Source organism: Epinephelus moara, chromosome 3, assembly GCF_006386435.1.
Source record: "Epinephelus moara isolate mb chromosome 3, YSFRI_EMoa_1.0, whole genome shotgun sequence".
Lineage (NCBI taxonomy): Eukaryota > Metazoa > Chordata > Actinopteri > Perciformes > Serranidae > Epinephelus > Epinephelus moara.
Window position 1 is genome coordinate 5,390,515 of NC_065508.1, and position 25,438 is coordinate 5,415,952.

The 25,438-nt window shown below is 41.7% G+C and overlaps 1 protein-coding gene across 1 annotated transcript in view; it reads left to right on the plus strand.

Annotated features, from left to right (window-relative positions):
* Positions 1-25,438, plus strand: part of LOC126387853 (polypeptide N-acetylgalactosaminyltransferase 10-like) — a 125,268-nt gene that overhangs the window by 61,230 nt on the left and 38,600 nt on the right. Inside the window, exon 5 of the mRNA XM_050040577.1 lies at positions 22,993-23,178. Within this exon, the coding sequence (XP_049896534.1) occupies positions 22,993-23,178 (186 nt within the window). The remainder of the gene's footprint in view (positions 1-22,992; positions 23,179-25,438) is intronic.

Genomic DNA, 25,438 nt, shown 5'->3' on the forward strand with positions numbered 1-25,438 from the left:
AAATCATGTTTCTCTTTTATATGATTGTAAAGAACCCAGGTTGGCCAGCTGTAACCTGGTAGCTTGAGTGCATGCAAAATCTCACCTGCAATTGCAGAGTGATGATTATGATTTCCCTTTCTGCCCACGCGTGTGCGAAAAACCTGAAATGACATTTAGCAATATTTACATCCATATTCATCTGTTTTTCAATAACTATCACCTTGTTAATGTAAAATGATCTCAATCCCTCCTCGCTGTCTGTGCTCATGCCCTTCCTCGCTCTACCTTTCTCACTCTCCCCCGCCCACGCTTACCTCTGCATTGTCGGAGCAGTTCATTCAGGCAGAACACTGACTCACAGATAACATGCAAACACTGAAACCTGCTGTTTTTATCTCCTCTCTTCCCCTCATCTCCCTTAATGTCTCTTTTCTCTCCTCCTCTCCTCTCGCCACTCTTCTCGTTTCTTTATTTTTCTTGGTGTATCTAATCTTGTCTCTTCTTGTTTCCTTTTTGTTATTTCTCGACGTTTCTTATCTTTAGCGCCTCTGTCTGTTTCTTGACATCTACACTGTTTCATTTCTTGATGTCTCTTCTTGTTTGTGCTTCTCTTTTCTCACCTTAGTGTATGTGTTTGCATCCTTTGTGGTGTGGTGAGATTTTTTTTTCCTGATGTCTCTGTGCAGAGTTTGAGTTGTGCTCTTGTTGTTTCTTGTCTTTCTTTGGTGTTTCTTTATATTAACCGTTCTTCTCATCTATCATTACTTTATCTTCTGTCTGTTTTCCCTGATATGCTGTTTAAATTATGTCTCTTTTTCTCGCTTTGTGTGGTAAAGGTCTTGATATGGCAAGCATGTGCAATTGATTTGGAAGTGAGTAAAAGACAGACAACTAATTTTTAATGCTTTTTTTTTTTTAAATATATTTTCTTTCTATAATGATGAGAAATGTATATATGTGTGGCTATGTAAGATAGCTGTAACATGACAATAATAAAACAAAATAACCTTTGTTTTAGTAGCGTTCATGTACCTAGGTTACATGTAAACCTACATGTAACAGATGCAGTTGCTCGGTCGTATTAATTTTGTTGAGAAAACTAAAGTTATCAACTTTTCTGGTAATGTTATGACCTTATACAGCAAGATGCAGCTCGGTAGCAAGGCCAACAGAAAATGTTGTAATATATGAATGTCCATAACCCAAAAATGGGTTTACTCACTTCATTGGTCAAGCCTCTCAGCTTGATACAAACTTCTATGGATTGCCAGATGCATGTTGGTCATCATGCTCATAGTCACAGAAAATTTTGTGGTGCCATAATGGAGACATAACTGTATCAGAGGAGGAAGGCCTGTTCAGGGTCAGATTTGAATTCTAATCAAGCTCCACAATTCTCTCCATTCTCTGTTGAATGATCGACCAAGGTTGACTCGTGTATTTTTAACCCGTACTCTGTCACTGACCCTTTTAGCTTATTGTTTCTCTTTGCTAATCCTGCCCGTAGAATCTAGAAACTATGGACACTGCTACCGTGGTGTCACCTGTTTGTTTGTAAGCATTTTAACATGGGGATCTCTGGGGATTGATCTGCTTTTGGAGGCAGCCCCAAGTGGCCGTTCAAAGAACTGCAGTTTTTGGCACTTCTGGATTGGCTTCATTTTTCAGCCACAGAGGTTGTTGCTTGATCCTGCCTGGGAACATGTAAACACAGGCTCTTTTGGTCTGCATGTAGTAAAGTGTTCTGTCTGATTTTGCACGGAATCGTACCCAGGGACAGGCATTAAGGATAGCTAAACAGAAAAGGCCAGTCTTCACGCTGATTGCCTCTTTGGCTTCTGTAGGTCTTATAGAGGTATCCGTATTGAACTAAGACAGTTTCATCTGTTTCAGACAGTTATATGGTATAGTTTGTGTTCTGTTTTACCTTTACTTGAAATCAGTTGTCTTGTGATCATTTAGCAATAAAAATTTGCAAGTATGTTATGAAAATGTATCTGCAAAACTAGTGTTTTTGATTAGGACTTCCCCTTTAATGTAATTTCTATCTTGTCAATGTTCTCTGGTAGCTGACTTGTTGTCCCTCAAAGTACTTAAACTGTGATTCGTGGCATCATATTTTCCTCAAATAAACAAACCTTATCTGCTAACATAAACATCATAACACCTCTGTAAATGCTATAAAATGAGGAGAAGTGGTTTGGCATTGACCTTTAGCAGTTGCCTGTTGGTCTATTGTTGGCATGCCGCTCGCAATGCAAACACATTTAATGGCGATGAAGTGAAAATGAATGTCATGTAAAGTAAAATTGATTCCGTGTACCAAAGGCAGTAACTGCAGCTTGTTGTTGGTACTTGAACTCCTTGTCTGTGAACAAGTAAAAGAATACCTGGCTACTAATTCTATTCTATTCTATTCTATTCGATTTCCCAGTCAGGATTTCGCAAAAAACATAGTACTACTACTGCAGCCTTGAAGGTTATAAATGATATAACAGAAGCCTTAGATAAAAAACAGTGCTGTCTTTCTCTCTTTAAAGACTTTTCTAAGGCCTTTGATACTGTGGACCATGACATTTTGACTGAACATCTTACAGCAGTTGGGTTTTCTGTACATGCAGTTGGATGGATTGCAAACTATCTTAAAGACAGAACCCAGGCTGTCCAGTTAGAAGGTGTTTCATCTGAGGTTCTTTTAGTCCACAAGGGGGTGCCACAAGGTTCAGTACTTGGCCCTTTGTTATTTACCTTGTATATAAATAATAATGGGGTGAATATTCCAAATGCAGCCTTTCATTTTTATGCTGATGACACAGTCATATATTGCTTTGCACCCACGCCTACAGAAGTGTTTACATATCTGTAGAATGCGTTTAATAGAGTGCAAGAACAGCTCTGCCAGCTGCAACTTGTTTTAAATGCTGATAAAACAAAACTTTCACTAACTCAAAATCAGCAAGGTCAAATCGGTGTGTCATTGTCACCAGTAATGGTCAACAAATTGAACTTGTATCTACCTTTAAATATCTGGGGTTCTTGATTGATGACCACTTGTCTTTTAAGGCACATATTCTCTATACTGCTAAGAAGTTGAAGCTTTTACTTGGATTTTATTTCCGAAATAAGTCTTGCTTTTCTTTTGGGGTGAAACTGAAACTGGTGGAGTCAACCTTTCTTCCGATTATTGATTATGGTGATGTGTTATATATGAATGCCTCCGCTCACTGCCTCCACGTGCTGGATAGTGTGTATCATGGCGCTCTGAGGTTTATCACAAACTGTGGTGCTCTAACTCATCATTGTGTCTTATACACTAAAGTAAATTGGCCATCTTTATATGTACACCGTCTCGGCCATTGGTATGTCTTGATTTACAAGGCTATTCTTGAGATGATTCCATCTTATTTATCATCTCTTTTAATCCTGAATAATAGAGCCCACAGTCTCCGTTCTCAGGACTTTTTCCATTTTACTGTTCCTAAGGTCAGAACAGAAATGGGGAAGAAGGCTTTTAGGTTTTCTGCTCCAACTTCATGGAACAATTTGCAGTCAGAGCTCAAACTCCAAAGCCTGGTATCTCTGAATGTATTTAAGTCCATGATAAATCCCATTGTATCCAGGCTTTATGAGTGCAAATGTTTTATTTGATCTCGACCTGATTGTGTAAATTCAGTTGTTTGTTAATTGTATCTTTTATGTCTATGTTTAATGTGACAATGTGTTGAAACTATATGTGCTGCCATTCTTGGCCAGGTCTCTCTTGTAAAAGAGATCTTTGATCTCAATGGGACAAACCTGGTTAAATAAAGGTTAAAAAAAATAATAATTAAAAAATAAGGTCCTCCTTGTCCCGGATTTGGTGTATCTGATCTGCTTAATAAAGACACTGTTACGAAATTACCCAAAACATAAGTTTGTCATTTCAGCACTGCTATTTCTCGCTACTTGTAGGCAAACAGATTTGATCCCAGTATTTCATATCTGATAAGCTTAAATTGTCTGATAATATTGGCCATGATGATGAATCGGCTGGGCTCTGAAAGTGATTATTAATTGCAGCCAAAAAATTTTTTCTTTTGTTTTGTCCCTCTTGAACTGCCATGTGTTTTATGTGGGAGTGATATCCATCTCTTCCAAGGATCAGATCAACAAAGCTCCTGAATCCAAATAGATGAATAGAGGAATAGATCCATCAGCTTCAGTCCTAATTTCTGCTGCGATTGACTTGGGAAATTTAACTCGGAGAAAGATTGTTGGAAACAGTAAATGTCAGGTTTCTGTGTCAGTCCCTCAATCAAAGAGCAAGTGTTGTTTCTTTTTTTTTTTTTTATATTCCCACTGACATTCAGCAATCATAAAGACAGAAATCCATCATAGAAAAGGCAGAGGGACCAATCTTTCCTCTCACAGTTGCCTCAATAGAAAATAATACGATGCAGCCACAGCACCTGCTGGGTTTTGAGTAGGGGCGAGGACTGGTAAAAAAAGAAAAGAAATTCCCTGCTGTCACTATGATTTTTATCCCTCAGATATGTTGCTTCTGGCCCAATATGAAACTTTTCGTCTGTGGATAAATGGAAATATCATCAGATGAGCTGTCATGGCATGGCTGTTGTTGATTACCAGTGCTGTGTCACCTGGTTGAAATCACACTCAAAGATTTTTCAAGCCCAGGTAGAAAGTATACATAATAAGCTTTTTATTCTGTATTGACCTAAATCACACTCAGAGTTGAGGATGCTGGAGGCTGATAAAGAACCACTAGGAACAATTATAGATGGATATTATAGATATACTTTTTAAAAAGTATAAAATATATATATAGGAGTGAGATGGTATTTCTATTGTACCACTGTATTTGTACCACTTCCTGTGTCCACTGGCTGGCACTGCGAAACACACTAATCATACGTCATGTTGCTGTAAATCAATTGTAGACCACACCATGTAGGCTAAATAAAAAGGTAATTGTCAGACAACACTTACTTCCTGTTGCCAGTAGTAGGCGCAATGATTATGACAACCAATTGGCATGTTTATGTCTTCTGCCTGGAGCCTTATTGATTAACTAAAATTTGGAACAGATCGGACAAGGTACATGGAAGTTACAACAACTTCCTGTTGGCATATAAGGGGTTGCCATGGCAATGCCCTTTAATGGTGGATCTGGTCAACCTGCTTGGAGATACAAAGCAAAGTATAAAACATGATGTTTTCCAGAGATGGGGACTCGAGTCATTGAGACTTGGACTCGAGTCGACTCGAGTCGCTGTTTTGATGACTGACTTGGACTCGAGTCGACTCGAGTCGCTGTTTTGATGACTTGAGACTTGACTCGGACTTGGAAGTTAAAGACTCAGGACTTGACTTGACTTGAGACACGATGACATGAATGACTTGAGTGTTATTCACATCATGTTTTCGCTTAGAATATAAAATTAATAAATTAATTTATAAAATACTTATAGATTACCCGGTAGGAGCGCAGGCTGAGAATGGCGTCATGATAGGATCACTACCCTGTCAATCAGTCATGCCCTCTTTACGTACCTTAGGTGTTTATTGGAGAAACAGGCCCTCTTATATCAGATAGGCATCAACATGTCAGTGGGAGGGGTACCGAGAGTCATCGTCTTCGTCTTTCGGNGAACTTGTTTTTTAATTTATTTGCTAACATTAACCCTAATATCTTGTCTTTTCACTTTATTAAGATCAGATTCTGCAGGTAAAATTACAATAATAAGGTGACTTGACTTGGACTTGACTTGACTTGACATAACCTGTGACTTGACTTGACTTGACTTGACATAACCTGTGACTTGACTTGACTTGACTTGACATGACTTGACTTGACTTGGCATAACCTGTGACTTGACTTGACATAACCTGTGACTTGACTTGACTTGACTTGACTTGACATGACTTGACTTGACTTGACATAACCTGTGACTTGACTTGACTTGCCCAAGAAAAAATGACTTGGGACTTACTTGAGACTTGAAGGTTAAGACTTGAGACTTACTTGAGACTTGCACATGTGTGATTTGGTCCCATCTCTGATGTTTTCCATAGCAGCGCTATAACAATAACTAGATATTGGCATATAGATTTGTTCAGGGCGAGACTCTTACCAAACATGAAGCTTGGGGCAGATTGGAACATCTACCTTGGAGTAACAAACCACTTCCTGTTCCATCGTAAAACATGGAAGTTTGACACCTTGTCACATTCACATAGTTTGAGGAAAATGTCTGACTTCCTGTTTGGTTAAAGGTACTGCTCCAAGAGGCTTTATGTAAGTCTTGGGATGTCACATGTGCTGACTTAGTTCCGTACATGCAGGTGAAACCAGCTTAGGGTGGCTGCTTTGTAGAAATTTTGTTGGAGGCGCTACTGAGCCATCCTGTCACACCCAAGCACGAGACCAATAAAATATCAAATTTGTCACCAGTTCTAATAATTCCTTCAGTTTCATTCGGGCCTTTGCAGTTATCTGTGGTCAGAGCTCGGGCCCTGAAAATTGTGCCTCTTATCTGCCATAATGTAATATGCTAAATTGTTAAAGCTTCTTTACTTCCTTGAAGCCGCACTGTCAATATGTATGTACTGGCGATGGCTGAAATGACTGCATGTGATGTATAAGGTCTTGATTAAAGTGACAAACCCACAGAGATGCCGCTCCCCTCAGATCCGAGGAGCCTCAAAGCGTCATTCAGCTCACTGTTTTGGTTCACTCTCACTGACCTCATCAAAGTTGTTTGTTTCCAACCTTGCCAGCAGGCAGCTGTTTTCAGCCAAAAGTCTCTGATAAACCCTCTGTGCACGCTGGAGGAACTCCGATTGGTGTGTTTTTGTCCACGTTTGACAGACTGAATTATGCAGTGAGGATGACGTTACTGCATTTATGTTACAGTTATGCACATCTACTTGGACTGCTGTGTCAGTGTTAAGAGTCTTTTACTCATTAAGGCAAAATGTGGCTAGATGAGAAATTATCGTTAATGTTTTGGCTGTTTTACTGAAGATTCCTGAAATAGCAAGAAATCACATGGTTTCAAAAGATTTTGTCAGCCAAGGGACAGCTTCATATTTTCCTTTCATATCTCATCTCTGGCATGTTATTGGGCTTAGACGTCTTCATAGCAGAGTTTCATTAAACCGGGGACAGTGTGAGACCAGATGTATCCATCATGGTTAACTGTGTTCTGTGACAGAGACAATCCCTCTCAGCAGGACCGCTAAGCCACACTGCAGGAACACCTCCTGCGATGGAAACCTGTCACTGACTCCAGATTGATTGTCCAATTATTCAGTCACTGTCCAGTGCCTGATGGGATCAATTAGACAGCTGTCTGGAAAACAGCAGAAATGGGGATATTTCATTTGGGGACACTGAATGTTAGTATGAGTGAAATATTAGTGTGGGAGAAATGAAGTATTTAACTAGATGGGGATTGTACACTCCAGTGTTTGTGCTTCGAGAGTGGATTACATTTTTTCTTTTTTTTTTAAATTTAACAAGTAATTAGTTCTGTATACTTGGTTGCCAATTTGTAGCTAGCAATTTGAGATGGTATGACATGTTTTTAATGGTGGTTTTCGGAAAAATGAAAGTGCAGTTCAGTGTGGAGGCAGGTGATAAATGGGCATGAGTAATAAACGTAGTCATAGAGTGCGAAATGGAGCAATAAAGACGCATGAAACAACATTCAGAGAGGGGAGGAGAGGGGGGAAACAGAGAGGTGAGGTGGATGCTTTAGAGGGGAATTAAGTAATTAATGCTTTTTATCAACCTGTATTAGTGAATGAGGTCGACATCGACAGATCTCTGGCGTGTCTGACAGTGACCTGAAATACACACAAACGTAAAAGGCATTTTGGCAATGGAATACATAAAAACACTAATTAGAGCAAGTGTAATAAAGAGGACAATTAGCACCACACATATCTCTCTTTGTGTGTTGAAATCTCAGTTCTCAGGACATCCTCAGTGTTTGGAAAAAAGTTAAAAATGTCAATGCAGTGATTGTAATAGCGTTGCCTGAAAGTGATCATGTCAGTTCCTGGCAAATGAATAACACCTTAACCAGATTATCTCCCTTGTGTTGCAGTCTGAGTAAGCGTAAGAGCTGCATTGCCATTCTCTTGGCAGCAGGACAGATGGAAATTTAAAATCTAGCCAAATGGCTGTCATGATGATGAAAACAAACACCCTCCTTTTGATGTTATAGTCCTCTGTTATATTATTTTTCCCTCTCATCAGGGGAATCATCATGCCAGTCACAATGCTTTAATCAGTCCACCGCCTTAGTAAATGTACTTATAGTCATCCGTGCTGATATAATCCAATGAATTCATGATGCTATTTCTGTATTAGGGGACAGTGAAAGAAGTGCTCCACTGAAAACCAATGTTGTGAATATCAAACACCGACCATTTTAAGATTTGAAAGTTCTCAGACAGGAAGTTTAGCAGGGAAGTCAATAGATTGACAGATTTGCTCGTGGGGGTGAAGTAAATCCGCTTAAATATTTTCCATCAGGTTCAACTTTGTTAAACTTTGACATCAATAGCAGGCTGTCTAGACAGTGCTGACCTTTGAGGAAACAGAAAGTTGGAGAGTCCAAAACAGAGGAAGCTGTTTTAGCTCATTGGCAGTGCGGCACCATCAACTTTTGTTTATTCCGCCTCTGTTGGAATGTAATTGCTGCGCAGTTATGAGACACAGTTAGGAGGCAGGAGGTGATGGTACAAATTTGACTGAACTCAAAGTCCCCTTCTACTAAATCTTTAGTTTTCTCATCATTATGTCCCCTAAAATGTCTGACTTTACTGGCTGTATCTGTGCAAAGTTCGTCACTACAGACGTGTTTTCACCATCCTCTACTGAAGGGGGTGATGTCTGTGCTCTTCCCTAATATCTGAGTTTCAAACAAACGCCAGGCAAGCTCTATTAGCAACGTCACTAATACAAAAGCCAATCACTGTTTAATACGGGAAACACATATAAACCAGACCCTGGAGCTTCCCTCCAGTGTCTACTAAAAACCCCATTGTAGCAGATATTGTATGGTTCACAAACACTAACGTTGTCTCAGCCAGTGCTGATGTTAATTTCATTTACCATTCTGATACATCTGTTGGTCATCGATTTTGGTGCACAACCGACTCCTCATCTGAGTCCGAGTCTGACTGAGGTTCAAACATTAATGGCTGAATCTCTCCGATGTTTCCATGTCTGGAGAGGAAATTTAATTGTCTGGATAGCAACCAAGCTAGTGAGCTTGCCACCTGACATGTAAGCTGTTGGCTCATTGGGTACAGTGGTTCAGCAAGCAGCCCTGCTGGTAGTCCCTACGTCACCAAGCTTCTAGCACAGTTTATTTTGTGAGGATGGGTAAGCTAAGTGGTATTTACCAGGTGGTTTCTGGTGTCTAGGCATTTGCTATCAGACTCAAATCACATCTACCTAACAAAACAGACTAAACAGGTTGCAGGCTCAGTGAAAAGCAAAAGAGAGGTGGATAGTACAGAAAACAAAGGAGAGGAATGCTGTGTAATAATGGCAAGAGGGAGCAAGACAGTGAGACAGATGCCCTGAGAAACAAAGACACCACCTGTCCCAGTGAAGCCAGTTGTTCCTGCTAACCCGGCTACAGTCCATGATGATCTCCAGCTGCATGAGAGGTGGGAAGGGAGGAGGAGGCGTGGAGGAGGAGTGGTGATGGTGAGGGGAGGTCAGCTCACTCTTCATTAGGCTGTAATTGAATTTCCGCAGCCCGTGCAGGGAGGATGTTCAGCCCTCGCTCTCCCTGCAGGGGAGTGTTGGCTCACTCCGGCTTCCCAACCTCCCCAGTACTTTCAAGGTTAGCTCAGCTAATGGGCTACTTTCTCCATGGATGTCTCTGCTCACCATCTGTCATCTACATGTCTGAACATGTAGGCAAGTACATGTACCACCATGTGACTACTGAAATAGATTGGAGCAACATGCGAGAGACAGTGGCGCAGTAGACCACCTCTGGCCCTGATAACAGCTGACACACGTTGTGGCAGTGACTCAACAAGGGACCTGCAGTGCCCCAGTGTTCAAGCTGACCACACAGACTTGGAAGGACATTCATCCTTATCTCGCAAAAAAAGTTTTTAGGTGGATATCATCGACGAGTATCACGGCAGCAGCCTGCTCAGCAGAAACACATTGTGCTGCCGCAGTTTGAAGTGTAAATGTTGGGTTATGTTTTGTTTTTTTTCCTCTTGGTAATTGGATTCCTGATAGATGTAACAGATGGAATCAAAGGAAAGCTAAATGTTTAATTTTATCTTTTGTTTCATATACCTGCACAAAGTTGATACGCAGTACTATGAGGGATTTGTGCAAGTTCGTTTGAAAGAGGATCAGTATTAAGTGATTTTTGTGTCCAGGTCATTGAATGCATCATGGAGTCTCATATTTGTTTAGGACATTAACAGTATTATTTTACTGAAGGGATGGAGGGAGGCAAAGTTCCTACGTCATGGTGACTTTGACATCATTTCACCTTTCTTGAACTCTTCCTGGATAGCCACTACAAAAGCATTATCTTGTGATTAAAATTCCCATCATTTCTTAAGGTGTGCATGATTGTCATGGATAGTAAAACCTGAAAAACCTGCTCCGCTACGATGTTAGCTTGACGTTTCGGCTTTAAGTGGTTGATCTACAGACAACAATGGTTACAGTGTGATCTGTGTGTTCAGACATTTACCTGCCACATAAATCCGTCATGATCCACCTCTGACAGACAGTAGCACATTTCGAAAAGTGCTCAACCAGCTGGTCTCTGTCTTGTTCCACTGTTTAATTCTTGAAATCATCTTACTTGTATTCACCTTTGTGCTGAAATAACTATTCGGTCAATCGATGAACAGGGAAGGTTAACCATAGAATTCATGAATCAAGCAAAAGTGCATAATATTGGATTGGATTAAACCTTTTGAAAAATGTCCTACGGAAAAGTTTGTTCAGGTGAAAGCTGAAATTGAGTTTTTGTGCACCTACTATATTTCTCTATGGACATAAACAATTATGTGATCTCGGAAAGGGAAGGAAAGGGGAGTCCTACTCTTTCTGCAGGGTCAGAGTTTCTATTTTGTTGCTCACTGAGTGTGTTCAAAATGGCAGAGAAACACACTCTTAATCTGCGTTCGCAAACATTTTTCTCCCCGTTTACTTTTCTCTGCCTCACTCTGCAGCCACGTTCTGGTAAAATGTTGCTTCCTTTTAATAAAGCTGTGTGTTCAGAGCCAGGGGGTAAAAGGCGGTGATTTTACATGAGAGGCAGCGCGAAGCAATGGAGCACGTTATCATGTTTAAGCAAGTGTTTATTTTTTTCCTTCCTTTTTAATTGGAGTGTACTTTGGAGATGAGAGCTGTTCTCCGGGGAGGCTGACTTCATTAGCACCTGTAAGTGTCCAGGCCTGTTAGCGGAAAGGGAGAGATTGAGAGAGAAAGGCATATTGGGAGAGTTATCTTTAAAGAGCGCTTGTCAGAAAATATTTAGATGTGATATCACAAACTGAGTCGAAAGTTATCTGATGTTCCACCTCCTCTTCCCAGACAAAACTTGCGCGCCTCAATTAATGTAGTGCTCTGAAGTCATTTCCTTTCCGTTTCAACACGTAGGGCGAACATGACATCACAGAATGAGACATGGTCTTTGTTTTATCTTGTTTCCATAAAGAAGTTATTATTATTATTTCTGTGTAATTGAAGTTTAAATTGAGAATTGGAGCTGCTCCCAAAGGAGCGTCATTAGCATATGTAATAGCAGAATAACTGGCATCCCGCCAGCTTAATGGGGGCAATCTTAGTACCAAAACAATCATAAAGGCAAGTTACCCATTAAGCACAAAGCAAAAGAGAACGGAAGGAAAAAGGGGAGAAAGGGAGGAAATGAGCGATGATAAGAGAAATGGCCAATAAGAGATAGGGGGGTGTTCGAGCTAAAGACTTGTTATTATGTTTTAATAGTCTTCCCTGGAGAGCTGAGATGCCGTTTTTTGGCTGTTCAGCAAGTTGCAAAAGCAGCTCTAAAGGATGGACGAATAGTGGCTCACATTAGGACATTCCTGTACGTTGGCTGAATGTACTGATTTTAAGTGGATGGAGACTGGTATTATATGTTCAGGATCCAGAGTGCAACGATAAATGATGTCCATGAAGATGAGCTTTAATGCACACCACTTATTTTTCTACTCTGTGGTCTGTTTTTTTGCCTCCTTCTTTTCCTCTACTTGTACAGTACTCTTATCCTTTTCATTTACCTTCATTGTTCCTTCTTCTTACTCTTATTCACCTTGTGTATTTGTTGATTTTATTTTTCCTTCCCTATTATTTATATTGATTTGGCTCATGCATATTTAGAACAACATTAAAGAGTGGAAGAAATTAAGGAATTGATTATGTGAGGTTTTGAGTGCAAATTGATTGGAACTCTGAAATAAGCTGTCTTACATCAAGTATATGGTTTCTTTTGATAAAAAATTTAGAGATACTGGAGAGAGGCCTAAAGCCCACAAGTAGGATCCTTCCAAAATGCACGTGCATTAACAGAGGAGTGTCTAAACTTACGCTGGAATTCCACTGGATGTGTGTCCTTTGTGGAACGGCTGCACTGGTTATCCTCTTCGTGCTCCACTGTCCGTCAACACCCACCGGCTGCGTTTGCTGTGCGGAGCGGTGCAGCTCCGCCGGACAGCAGGAGTCACGAGGACCCACGAGATCTCGCGAAGTCACGCATAATCGTGCGATATAACAAGATGTAGTTTCTATAAACTGAACCACAAAACCAGAGGAGTAGTAGGAAGACATCTTGGTGCACCTCCATGATTAACATCTCCTCATCCATAGTGTCAACAGGGTGAAATGATGTCTGAAAACCTCTGACCTGTTGACTTCAGGCCTGCCTCTGCCCATTATGACGTTTTCAAGGTGTAGTGCAGGGAAATATGATCCGCTGTGAACACTGTTTATTTTATTATGAAAATTAACTGGATGTTTTATTTTGTTTCTGTGTTTATTATGAAAATTAACTGGATGTTTTATTTTGTTTCTGTGCTCGACTTCCTGCCCCGCACGATCTGCTCTGTGCTGAATTGCTGCGTTGTGCTCTGGCGTACGGCAAAAATAGAAGTCCTGCGTATCTGTTGCGGAGGGAGGAGGAGCGCCGCAGCTGTGACGGAGCCGGAACAGCCGGTGAAGCTGTTGACTAGAATTGAAACGGATCGGCTCTGCTGCCGTTCTGGAGCGCAGACGCAACCCACACGCATCTGGTGGAATTTTGGGGTTACTGCCTTAAACTACAGTCCCTGCTTATCCCAAAACACTCAGAAGAACAGCAGTTAAATGCAATCAATATTAAGTTTTTACACAATGCATATTTATGGGTCTAAAAATCCTTAAACAGTGATTCAAACAAAATCAAATTCAACAAAGACTTCCAAACACCAACTATCACATCACAGGAATGAGGCAGTTTATATGCTTTTTTGGAATAAACAGAAGAGGCAAAAGTGGGTAGTTTGATATCTGTCAGAACAAAGCACCTCTAACAGAGACTCTAACTCTTGATGTACAGGTGAAACAAAATAATGATTCATGTTTCACACCTGCCTGAGCATTTGAATTCTTCAAAACTGGGGTCAGAACCAAGTTGGGCCACTTATTATTCAGACAGGGCTGTGAAAGATTTTCAGTACTGATACTTGTTTCATGTGAAAGGCTGGAAATATGTCCTCATTTCTACGTGATCCATTGAAAACAACTTGACAGCTCTTCTTTTTATGAGGTCACGTGGATTTTAAGAACACAAAAAATGGGATCAGGGGCCAGCAAAGTCGTTCCTCTTTTCCCTTGTACTTGTCCTCAACAGAAGCTAGACGACAGCATGTGTGAGAAAACTTGAACTCGCAGGTCTGGGCTGGCAGGCTGCTGTTCAGACTCTGACAATGACTCTCTCAAGGACTAACAATCCCCACAGGGATATTTTTACAGCAGTCGACAGCAGCAGTACGAGAGCCGCTCGACAGGATGAGGTTTGGAGATTTAGAGTGAACACAACATCAGTGCTGCCGCGTTAACAGTGACTAACAGTGACTCTTTCTCTGTTTCTGTTCTGTCTTTATGAAGTCAGTATGCCTCGACTTTCCTCTGTCATGCCACTTCATTTTACTCTCCTCTTTTTTTGGTGTTACCATTTATTATTTGCAGGGAAAAAGCAAATTCTTAGATACTTTACACCTGGCTGTTGACTGTGTCAATGCATTATCTCTTATACAGAACTGTGAATAGTTTGACTTCATTCAGCCACCACCACACAAAGCCCAGAAGCAGCATCGTCCTCCTGGTTTAAATGCAAGAATTACATTCCTGAAAGTTACGTGAAACCTTATGATCCTTTACCTTATAGTAGCATTCTAAAGCAAATTAGCTCCTCATGCATCGTGATTAATTTCCTTTATGGACCAAACTACATTGAGAAAGGAGAGAGGACTGGAGAACACTGATTAACTTTTAGTTGTCTTTACCGCACAACAAACAAGTGCATCAGGGTGTATCAGTCCTCATTCTCGGTTAATGTTTTAGGCCTGAGATGAGCCAGATACAAAGGTTCCCTTGTTGCATGAAAAGAAATAAAATTAAGTACTGCTTTGATATCCCAGATCACCAGTCTTAAAAGTCGTTTCGGTAAGAATCAGCCCAAAATAGACCCAAAATGATAGCCTGGAAATCCAGACCCTAAACTCGAGGGGCGGCACCAAGCATGCATTTGTAAATATCACTGCACGCAATTGGATAACACTACGACCAATCAGAACGGGGGGGGGGGCTAACTGGTAGATTAGACTCTTGCCATATCCGGTCGGCAAAACAGCAAAAACGTCCTTCTTGCAAAGTAAAGATTCGAGCGCCGTCTTCTGTTCCTCTTTTAGAGAAAAAGCGAAGTCTAACTCGTTCATTGTAGCGGCCAAAGCCGTTTCAAACAACTAGTGTTCATCCGTACCCATCTTGCAGTGTTTACTGACTGATTCCGGACTTCGTCGTTGCAGCGCTGTCGTCATCTGTTTAGCTCACCTCTGGCCCGCCTATATCAGATACACCGATGTGATTGGTGCAGCTCGGCTCCAACGGCATGGGTAATGAGCATCATTACTGATTGCCAGAGTGACTGAGCAAATTCAAATTGTGCTCTCGTGAGAACTCTGGATTTCCAGGGTACCAAAATGATAGACCTGATCCAAAATACAGTCTACCTGAACAGAACCAAATAGAGAGAGAACACCAACACTGGCAGCAGCGTGATGGTCCATCGGGTATAAGCAGCTGTGATCAAAAACAGTAACGGTAATAATGTCATTTTACAGTTCTCACTCTTCGTTTTATGACTGTAAACACAGTTTTGTCTTCAGTTTGTGACATGCCACATGATCAGATCTTAAAGTGAGTTTGCTCGGGTGTTAGACATATTAACACTCTGACCTGAGACTAGTAGCCATACCATGGGACCTTACCCGACCTGATTGGACTAGATATGATTTGGACCCAGGAAGATTTGGGTCTTACCGGAAGTCAAGTGGACTCCCTAGGACCTAGTCAGAACCCAACTGTATTGTTCTACGCAGAGAACGTATGAGCAAAACTGACTGAAAAATTCATGTTTATTTAAAACATTGTGGGACCTTCAAATTCAAATATGCAGCAGCCCTGATAGAGATGTCAGCGTCGTGGCTGTGTTTTGAAGCATGTGTGCCTGCGCTGTAAATGTGTGACAGTGCTTGAAGGCAGAGACATGAAATTGTCCGTTCTCTCCTTTTGCTTATCAAAATGCTGCCTCCATCATTTTACGGCTTGGCGGCAAAGTGCACATCTGTAATACATCTCTTATCATTGCCTCAGTAGCTATTTAAGCGGTGTGTATTTTTGTGTGCGGGGGGAGGAGCACAGGGGGGAGAGTGTGCTCTTAAAATCCCCCCCAAGACTGGCTTATATCATCACAGACGCTCCCTCAGCATCCTTTTCTTTTTTTTTAATGACGGTTGCAAGAAAAAAAGCAGCTTCAAATATTCCCAGCCTGGCACAAGGCAAAAAAGGGAGGATGTGTGATGGAGTTCACAGGAGCAGCCGAATATTTTGGAGGAATAAATTAGCAGCTTGGCGCTTTGGTGCTGCGCCAAGACTTCTGGGAAGTAATCCAGCACCTTGGAAAGACAAGATTTGGATGCCATATTGGATCCACTGTAATTTGAGGTTAATTGAATTGAAAATCCCCTCAGCCTCACCCAGAAAAATATTATTAAATAAATAAAAATCTCCAGTGAGGAAGACTGTACATAGGGACGAAAATACAGTATGTTTTTGGATGTTTTATGCGCCTGGTTTCTGAACCAAGATAAACAGTCTGATAAGGGTAAATGCATGTATTTCCCTTGTTGGATACTTGTGGAGCACAGCCTGCCACACTGCAATGTGTCTTCTCTTTAGCTTAGTTTTGGTGTTTGTGCCTGAATTCTAATTAACAGCTCAGAGGAAGATGCAATGCATCCCCGCAGCAGAAACAGATGGAGGGCAGCGAATATTCGGCTGTTTGGTAAATGGGGTCCATGGAGGTGACCCGGGCCTCGATGATGTCTGAGCCCTCATCATGTCCTGGACTTCACATTCTAATAATGACTAATATGTTTGCAGACGTCAGCCTGTTCTCATTAGGGTGATTTATAGCCCCGCCAATTTTCCGTAAACCAGAGGAGCAGTATTCCAATTTATTCAGGTCAAATTAACCATTCATAATTAGACGCTGTAACCTTTCCCGCTCCCCTGTTCTCCGCTGAATGTGCTGTACATGCAATGCAAATGTCCATTGTTTAATCTCACTGGCTGTCATTAGGAAGGTTATGTAAGAATCATTCCATGCGGGGCAAAAGTGTAGCCTGAATCAATCTCCTACTGGTTAATAGCTGCTGGGCTGATTTATTGTCGTATTATGAAGGTGAAGCCTTGGCCTTTCCTCTAAAGGTGGCACCGACCCTATGGAGCCCCTCGGCCTCTGTTTCAGTGTCAGAACCCTGCAGCACGTATGAAGTCATTCGAGAATGAGTTCAATATGGAATAATTAGATATTAGTTTTACTGGTGAGCTGCTGTATTTGACTTGACTTTACATAGTTCAATAACATAGACTGTAAAGCTGTCATATGGAAGCATATATGATAATTACTTGGTTTAATTGGAATACACATTCAAAGGACAGCAGATAAGAGGCACATAGCAAATATGTAAAGCAGGCACACAAAACCACCCAACATAAAGCATCACATATAGTGGGTAGATTTTAAATAGTATGTTTAAATGCCTAAGTGCTGTCAGGAAGTATAAAGAATGGACATCCTAATGTTTTTTATTACCTTGTCTGCATGGTCCATCACTTTGAATTTGAAAATTCCACAATTTGCATGAGGTTGATGAGCTGGCTTCCAGCGTTAAGGGTCCATCCATCCGTCTTCTGCTGCTTATCTGAAGTAGAGATGTGGTGGCAGCAGGCTAAGCAAGTTAGTCCATGCTTTTCTCTCCCTAGTAAAGTTTTCCAGTTCCTCCTGGGGGGATTCTGAGGTGTCCCCAAGCTAGATGAAATATAGTATCTCTCCAGTGTGTTCTGGGTTTACCCGTGGGTCTCGTACCAGTTCAGAGGCCCCGGAAAACCTCCAAAGGAAAGCACCAAGGAAGATAAAAAGTGTTTTTATATTGGCATACAGTTATGTTAAAGTGTCTTATAAAACATTTCTTTTTAACCACAACTTACATTTGGTCCAGAATCCTGAAGCTCGTCTTTTACGGGAACATGCAGGCGAGAGCACGTTTAATGTGTCTGGCTTTGTGTATGTTTCAGCATTGATTTTAAGATTTTATTGTTTACCTACAAATCATTAAATGGGCTACCTCCAACCTATGTGTTCAACCTTTTAAAACCACACATGCCCCCAAAATACATTTTGATTGGATTTTATATATTGCTTAAATAATAATATAATTAATTATTTTCTTGCCTCTAAAATTTTGGGACTGTAGTTTAAAGGGCTACAGTTTCTACAATGTCCATGTGATGCAGATATAAATCAAAGCTCAAAATCAACACCCTTATTGTAATTGTTTTAGTTGAAATGCGTCACTGTTGTAACATGTTCGTACTGCACTCGATGTTCAAGTCACTAGCAGGCTTGATTATCACTTTGATGAATAATCATTCACCTGGCTTTAAGGCACAGCTGCTGGCAGTAACTTTAACACAAGTTTAAACAGGTTCATTTGAGCCAGACCACCTCAGGCAGGCTGCATCCCAAATGGGTCTTTCAGGATTAACCAGCAGAGGCCTGTGTGACAGTTTGATAGACAGCACTCCTCACTCTGGTCTTGATTACTGCCTTGTCCTAATTTGGTTTTCTCTGCTTTAATAATGTCTAGTCAGATCTGGTCTTGCCCAAACACTCCGGTTTGGACTGTCTTGTCCGAGGAAGTAATGGTGGGATTTGATGCTGTTTGACTCAAGGAGATGGGCTGTCATTTACTCAGGCTCATTAAAAAATAAATCACAGGAGAAGGAAAATAAGGATGGAGGAATAAAGTGGGAGAGACAGATCTGAGGACCTGCTGGCTTCAGGTTTGTTGGTTTTGGCTTGTCCTGCTGTCTTCAGTGTCTCAGCTGTCCGTCGGAATCAGGACTGCTTCCCCGAGAGGCAGCTGCTGCCAAGCAGCATCAAAACAGAAGGACGAGCTGAGTGACGGAAAGAAGATGAAGAGAAGGAACAAAGGAGGGACAAAAAGGAAAGCAAGAATTGAGCAGGAAGGCAACAACAGAGTGCAGAGATAAAGACGTTCTGTCTGTCATTTTAACAGCTTCGGTTTATCCTGTGAAGGTTTGAAAGGACTGCTGCCTTTCCTCCATCCTCTTCTCTGATATCCAGAATCCAATTAGTGGTTTTGTTGGAGGGGGGTTCCTCAGTGACAGTGGCCCATTTGTAAGACCTGCTATCAATGAGGAACACTGACAGAGGTAATATTTTATTAATGTCTGGCCTGTATTCTGCAAATAATGGCTCTTTTTGTTGGACCACACAACACTGTTCCCGGCCTGAAGTTTAGAGACAGATTCAGAAAAGCTAAAATGTAAATCATTTTGTATCTGAATTGATTGCTTATTCAAGTGTGTGCGCGTGTGCGTGTGTGTGTGTTGGACAGAGTTAATGCATGACATCATCTCTAGAGTGTCACATCAGCATTTAAAGGCACAGTTGAGGATTCATCACACAGGATTGGACAGTACTACCACTGCCAGGCTGACTTGCATTGGGCTGCGTCCTGAAAGTCAGAGATAACTGTATTTTGTGAATGTCACTGTCACAGTAATTGTTCCGCTGCACCCCGTTCAAAGACTGTCTATGGAAAAAGAATATTCCCATATTCTTATTGGACAGTGAAATCTGATTTGACTGACATAATTCAGGAGTCAGAAACAAAGTGTGTCTTACGTGACTTTGAGGAGCTATTGTTAAGTTGATAACCCCATTGAATTAAAGAATAAGATTGCCATTATTTTATCTATTTGCTATGAACAAGCGCAGTGGGAAGAGTAAAACCACCACTGCGCACGGCTGGGTATCACTTGAAACATTCCAATACTTGCACCGATCTGAACTGTGTAATCAAAGAATCTGACAAGACATTCAATGCCAGCATAGACTGTATAAAACAATGGATATAGCTACCATGACTTCACTCACTGGGTTGTGGACTCCCCTTTTGAAGCCTCAAAGTAGGCTTTTCGGTCGTCGCCATCTTGTTTTTTTAGAGCCAGGACACTATGTGCAGACAGCTTGTCACTTAAAGCCACCATGCTGGACAGCGGCACGCTGGAGACTGGTTTGTTTGCTCACGGGCGGCTGCCGTGGCAGGGCCGCGTCGGTGCGTCCTTGATCTTCGGTTTTCCAGTGGACCGTTCGAGCAAGTCTGGCTTCTGTGCTGCTAATGCTGCTGCCAGGATACAGCGGAGGAGGAGCCGGCTGCTAATGCTATGTACCGAGACACTGCTAATGCTGCTTGCCGTGCTGCTAACGTTTGTTTCTCAAAAAAATCAGTCAGGTCGATGACCCACCTGCACGTGGGCTACAATGTATGATCGAAAATGAATAACAGTTGAAAGTATTCGAAATGTCCATCCCCGTCTAGCTATGATGCTAGTTAGCCAACTTTGGCTAAAGCTTACCTGTCGAGGAGAAGAGTAGCCACTTCGACATCCGATTTCAAATTCTTCTCCGCTTTCAACCGTCTCCACCGTTCAAAAGCATCTCCTATATAGACCCTCGCTTTGCCTCGAGTTTTGTCTTGGCGTTTTTGGGAATCATAACGAGGTCGTTTGGGTTTAGTCGCACCGTCAGCCATTGTAGCTCAGTCGTAACTGTAACTGATGCTGAGACTCTACTGACTGCGTGACTGGTAGACGGCGGTGGGTGGCGCAACAGGCCAAAACACAAATTCAAAACATAAACATGATTTGCAGACCGTAAAAAACATTTTTTAAATGTGAATATTCTGGCTGTACTGTTGTTGTCGGTGAGATCAGTATGTTATATGAACATTATTCCTTAGTCTCTGTGACATATTAGGAGGATTTTATGACTATTTGCTTTAGATTTCTTACATACAGCTCCTTTAATAACTATATGAAAATGTATCCTCGCACAGCTGTCATGAATGGGGAAAGTAGCTAAAGAGACCTAAACCATTTCTTGTGCCAGGCTGTAAACATGTTTATTTCTGCTGTAAAGTTGGGCATTTTAGCATTGGAGTCTATGGGGATTGGCTTATGGAGCCAGCCTCAAGTGGCCAAAAGAAAGTGCAGTTTTTGGCACTCCTGATTTGGCTTAATTTTGTTTTAGCTCTGGAGGTTGATGCTTGGATGCCAGACTTTGATACTTTACAGTTTCCAATGGACGCATTTTGGTTGCTAACAAAAGAAAATTACTGAAATTCAGTACCCAGCCCTAAACAAATCTGTGTAGCCACAGGGGCAATAAAGCATATGTTTTCATACAGTGTTGTCCAGAAGGAGCCACATTGCTATGCTGTTGATGAGCTGAAGGGAATACACTTGAACATGTCACTTATGATTCTCTAATGTCCTTTTTAATAGTTTCTATCCAACACTGGCTGTTGTCTATTTAGCGCTATTGTTGATGATACAAATATAAAATAGTGCCGACCTTACAATTTGATGTGTGTGGTAATGATGTAGAAAATGGATATTGAAAAAAAAAACAAAAACATCATCGCACCAGCAGTGACAGTTGGACTCATTCTTGTTTGCATGTGTGATGGAGCGGGAGCTTGGAGACTTGCTGTAGACGACAGCTTTGGTTAAAATTAAACAGTCTGTGTTCCAGGAGAAAGAGCAATAAAAAAAAACACTGCTTAGTCATGTCTCTGTGGCGAAGGAGCGTTTCAGCTTCACATTTTGGGTGTCTAATTTTCACATGCATCTGTTGTGGGTGCAGTCAAGGTGGGCAACATGATATCTGGAGACATTCTTGGCCAGTTGGTTTGCACCATATGGTATTTTATCAAGACTTCCTCAAATCAAGATGGCATTAAATGCAAATGAAGTTCAGCAACATGTTGAGGACTCGAACGGAGACTCATGATGGATGGTATTAGACAGATGCCTTCACAGGTGTGAAGGAGCAATAGATGATAAGACTGATAGAATTGGAGTTTTGCCGACCTTTTTCCAAACCATAATGTTTTTTATTGGCTCTTCGAATCCTGGCCTTATCGCAGTGATGATTTACTCCTAAAAAGTTAAAGTGGCGCTTTAGTCGTCAGGGTTGATGATCTGTTTCATGGTGCTTCTCTGTGATGGTTGATGGTATCTCAGCTTTGGAAACACAGTGACAGTAGACAGACAGTAAATGAAACATGGCCTTGAGCCTGGCTCCAATTTTTTTTTATTGACCTGTCAGGACTGACTTGACGTTTGAGCAGAAAGATTTACAGGTTCCATTTAGGGCAAGATTGATTTCTGTCGAAAGGCAGCTCTGTGAAAAGACCGGAGCAAAACATGTATCTATAGCCCTCTCTTTGATTGATGAATGCGTTCTTTCTTTTTTTTTTGTTTGACTTTTCTTTGTGTATCTTTGTATGTTTTCACCTTCCAGTATATTTGCAGTTTTAGCAGAAGAAGCTGCCCATTTGCCAACAGCTTCCTCTCTGTTGATATTTATTGTGTTCTTGCAGCTTGAGAAAGACTTGAAATCAGTCTGGATCCAAAGTGACTCATTTGTTGCACCAACAAGTCTGAAATAAACTATTTAAAACTCTTGCACTGTGTGATCTACTCACTAACAATAAACTGATTATTGGGGGGGCGTGTAGTGTCTGTAATTCCCTCATAGGGCATTATGGATTCTGTCTGGTGAAATGTTCATGAGCATCACTGCAGTTTGAGAAGGAACACTGTCTTATGCCAAGAGGCTTTATGACCGCACGTTAGGAGGGACTGATTTAATTTCATTCCTCACAGTTGGATTCTTTCTCTTTAGGGTAACATTCTGTCTAATGACTACAGTGAAGTTATAAAAAAAAATGTCTGTGAGTGCAGAAAAGTAAGTGATTTTTTTCCCTAGTATGGGTGAGAGTGTGTTGTAGGCCTACAGGGAGACATTTCGGTCTGGAGCATGTGGCATAGGCAGATGTCTTGTTTGATGGTGACTGCAAATGGTTTAGTTTTCGTTTGATCTTTTTTTCTTCTGAGAGAGCGCAGTAGTGAGGTTTTGCCGTTTGTGGACAACTTTCTGAAGCAGCGTTCTTTCATGTCAGCACAGGGTTTGAACCTATTGTGCTTTTTTGGTGCCACCAATACTGTTTTATATTACTCTGATGCATTCACTGTTCTGATTACTGCTGTGTATGTCCCCATCTCTGCAGAGCACCTAAAGGTGGCGCTGGAGGAGTACATGATGCGGTTGCCGAAGGTTCGCATCCTGAGGACCAAGAGGAGGGAGGGGCTGATCAGGACTCGTCTGCTTGGAGCCGATGCTGCTAAAGGAGAAGTCATCACCTTCCTGGACTCCCACTGTGAGGCCAACGTCAACTGGCTGCCCCCACTGCTGGGTGAGGAACACAAACACATCCAAGTCATCAGTATTACATGCATTGTAACCTTAACCCTATACCTGTGTTATAACCTCATACCACCATTTCCACCATATTAGCTCTGGTTCTTGAACCAGTTCTGCTCAGGATTCTTTGAACCTCTGTGCTATCTAGCAAACCAGCCTGCGTCTCCACCAGTTGTGAGGGGAACCATTGTAATAAAGGATATGTAGTCAATGGAAGGTGTTGCACCATGGAAATAAACAGTAGAAGCAAAGTCAGGGATTACTCTGAATACCTTAAAACTCTTGTCCTGTTATTACAGATATTTGTTTTTACCCCAAAAACAAGCTTGGATCAACCATTAATGAGACAAGTGCAAGCTTTTTTTCGTACAGTTTCTCAGTTCATTGCCTTCTCCATCCTCTCTTTCCATCCATCCATCCATCCTCTTGAGGGTCGCTGGGGGCTGGAGCCTATCACAGCTGACATTGGGCAAGAGGCAGGGTACACCCTGGACAGGTCGCCAGACTATTGCAGGGCTGACATGTAGAGACAGACAACCATTCACACTCACATTCACACCTACGTAGAGACAGACAACCATTCACACTCACATTCACACCTACGGACAATTTAGGCCCCGTTTATACGACAACGAATTCAACTGAAAACGGTAAACTTTAGTTGCGTTTGGCCGATCGTTTACACGACAGCGGCGTTTTGGGTGCCTGAAAACGCAGCGTTTTGAAAACGGCAGCGTCTCCGTTGTCATGTAAACTTGCAATATGCAGTTCCTCAGAAAACGGAGACTTTAAGCACATGCGCATTAAGGTTCCAGTCACTAGGCATGCCGATCGTCACAACAACAATGCCGAGCTCTGTTTGTGCTGCTCACCCTGTTGATTTGAAGTGAAGTGTAGATCTGTTACTGTAGCAACTCCACCTTGTCGTCCATCCAGACAAAGTTATCTGTAAATGCTTTCACCATTGTGTCTTCTTTGTTTTGTTTTGTAATCACCGTGTTGTAGAGGAAGGCGCTTCAGCGCAGGCGCGTGACGTCATGCCGTGGTGTTGCTTTGCAAATTTACACTGCCACCCATTGGCCTGGCGTGCATACTACAGCGTTTCCAGTAGATTTTGCGGCTCCGTGTGAACGGGGATTGTTTCAATAACGTCGTCATATAAACGCAGAAGTTTTTTAAAACGCAAAGGACAGACTTTTCCGTTTTTAGAGAAACCGTTGTCGTCTAAACATGGCCTTAGAGTCACCAATTAACCTGCATGTCTTTGGACTGTGGGAGGAAGCTGGAGTATCCGGGGAAAACCCACACTGACATGGGGAGAACATGCAAACTCCGCACAAAAGGGCTCCCACACACGGGATCGAACTAGGAACCCTCTTGACAGTGCTAACCACCACACCACCGTGCCGCCCTCCTCTCTTTCCAACCCATAGAATATGACACGCCCACAGATGTCATCATGGTTCACATTTCAGGTCAAGGAAAATCTGCTGTTTTTTGGTTCCAACTGAGAACCAACTTTTTGGGTTCTGAACCAATTTATTTTTGGTCAGAATGCTCTCAATAGTTCAAAATTAGATACTGGAACCAGAACGGTATAGGTTCTATGTTGGTTCCATGTGAAGAACGGCCATTTTTTGTTTGGTTTTGTTTCTTTAGGGGGAAGTTTTAAAGTTCTAGGAGGTAATCTGCTGTCAATCATTGAGCCCTGCAGCTTGCCTGCGGGGATGAAAGTGAGCTAACGTTAGCTTAACACAGACTATGTACACTACCAGTTGTTTTCATTGCCACTACAGAAGAAATGACACAAAAAATGTCAATGGACGACTTTTCTGCTCTGACTTGAAGTTTTTTTTCAACTTGAGACGTTCAGGTTTCTACTGCAAAAACACGAGGCACATAAAAGAAAGCAAAAGCAGCAAGCAAAACGCTTCACTCTCTTTGAAAACAATTACAAAATGCCACCCCAGGCAGCTTAAACACACTCTGTGTGATTGGGGTCAAATTAACATCTTTTTGCTACAGAGTCCTGATAAAAGTCCAAAACTCAAAAAGATAAGAGTAGACTACAAGAAAGCAAACACCACACACATCAGGAGTCTTTAATGCACTGCCGGCTACTTTTGTGCAGTGTTTAGACTGTAGAGAAACCATGACCTGCTGTCTGTTACATCAGCTTTCTGAAGTTATATGTTTTGCAGACAGTTACAGAACTGAAAACATAAACATCACATTGACAACATACAGTAACA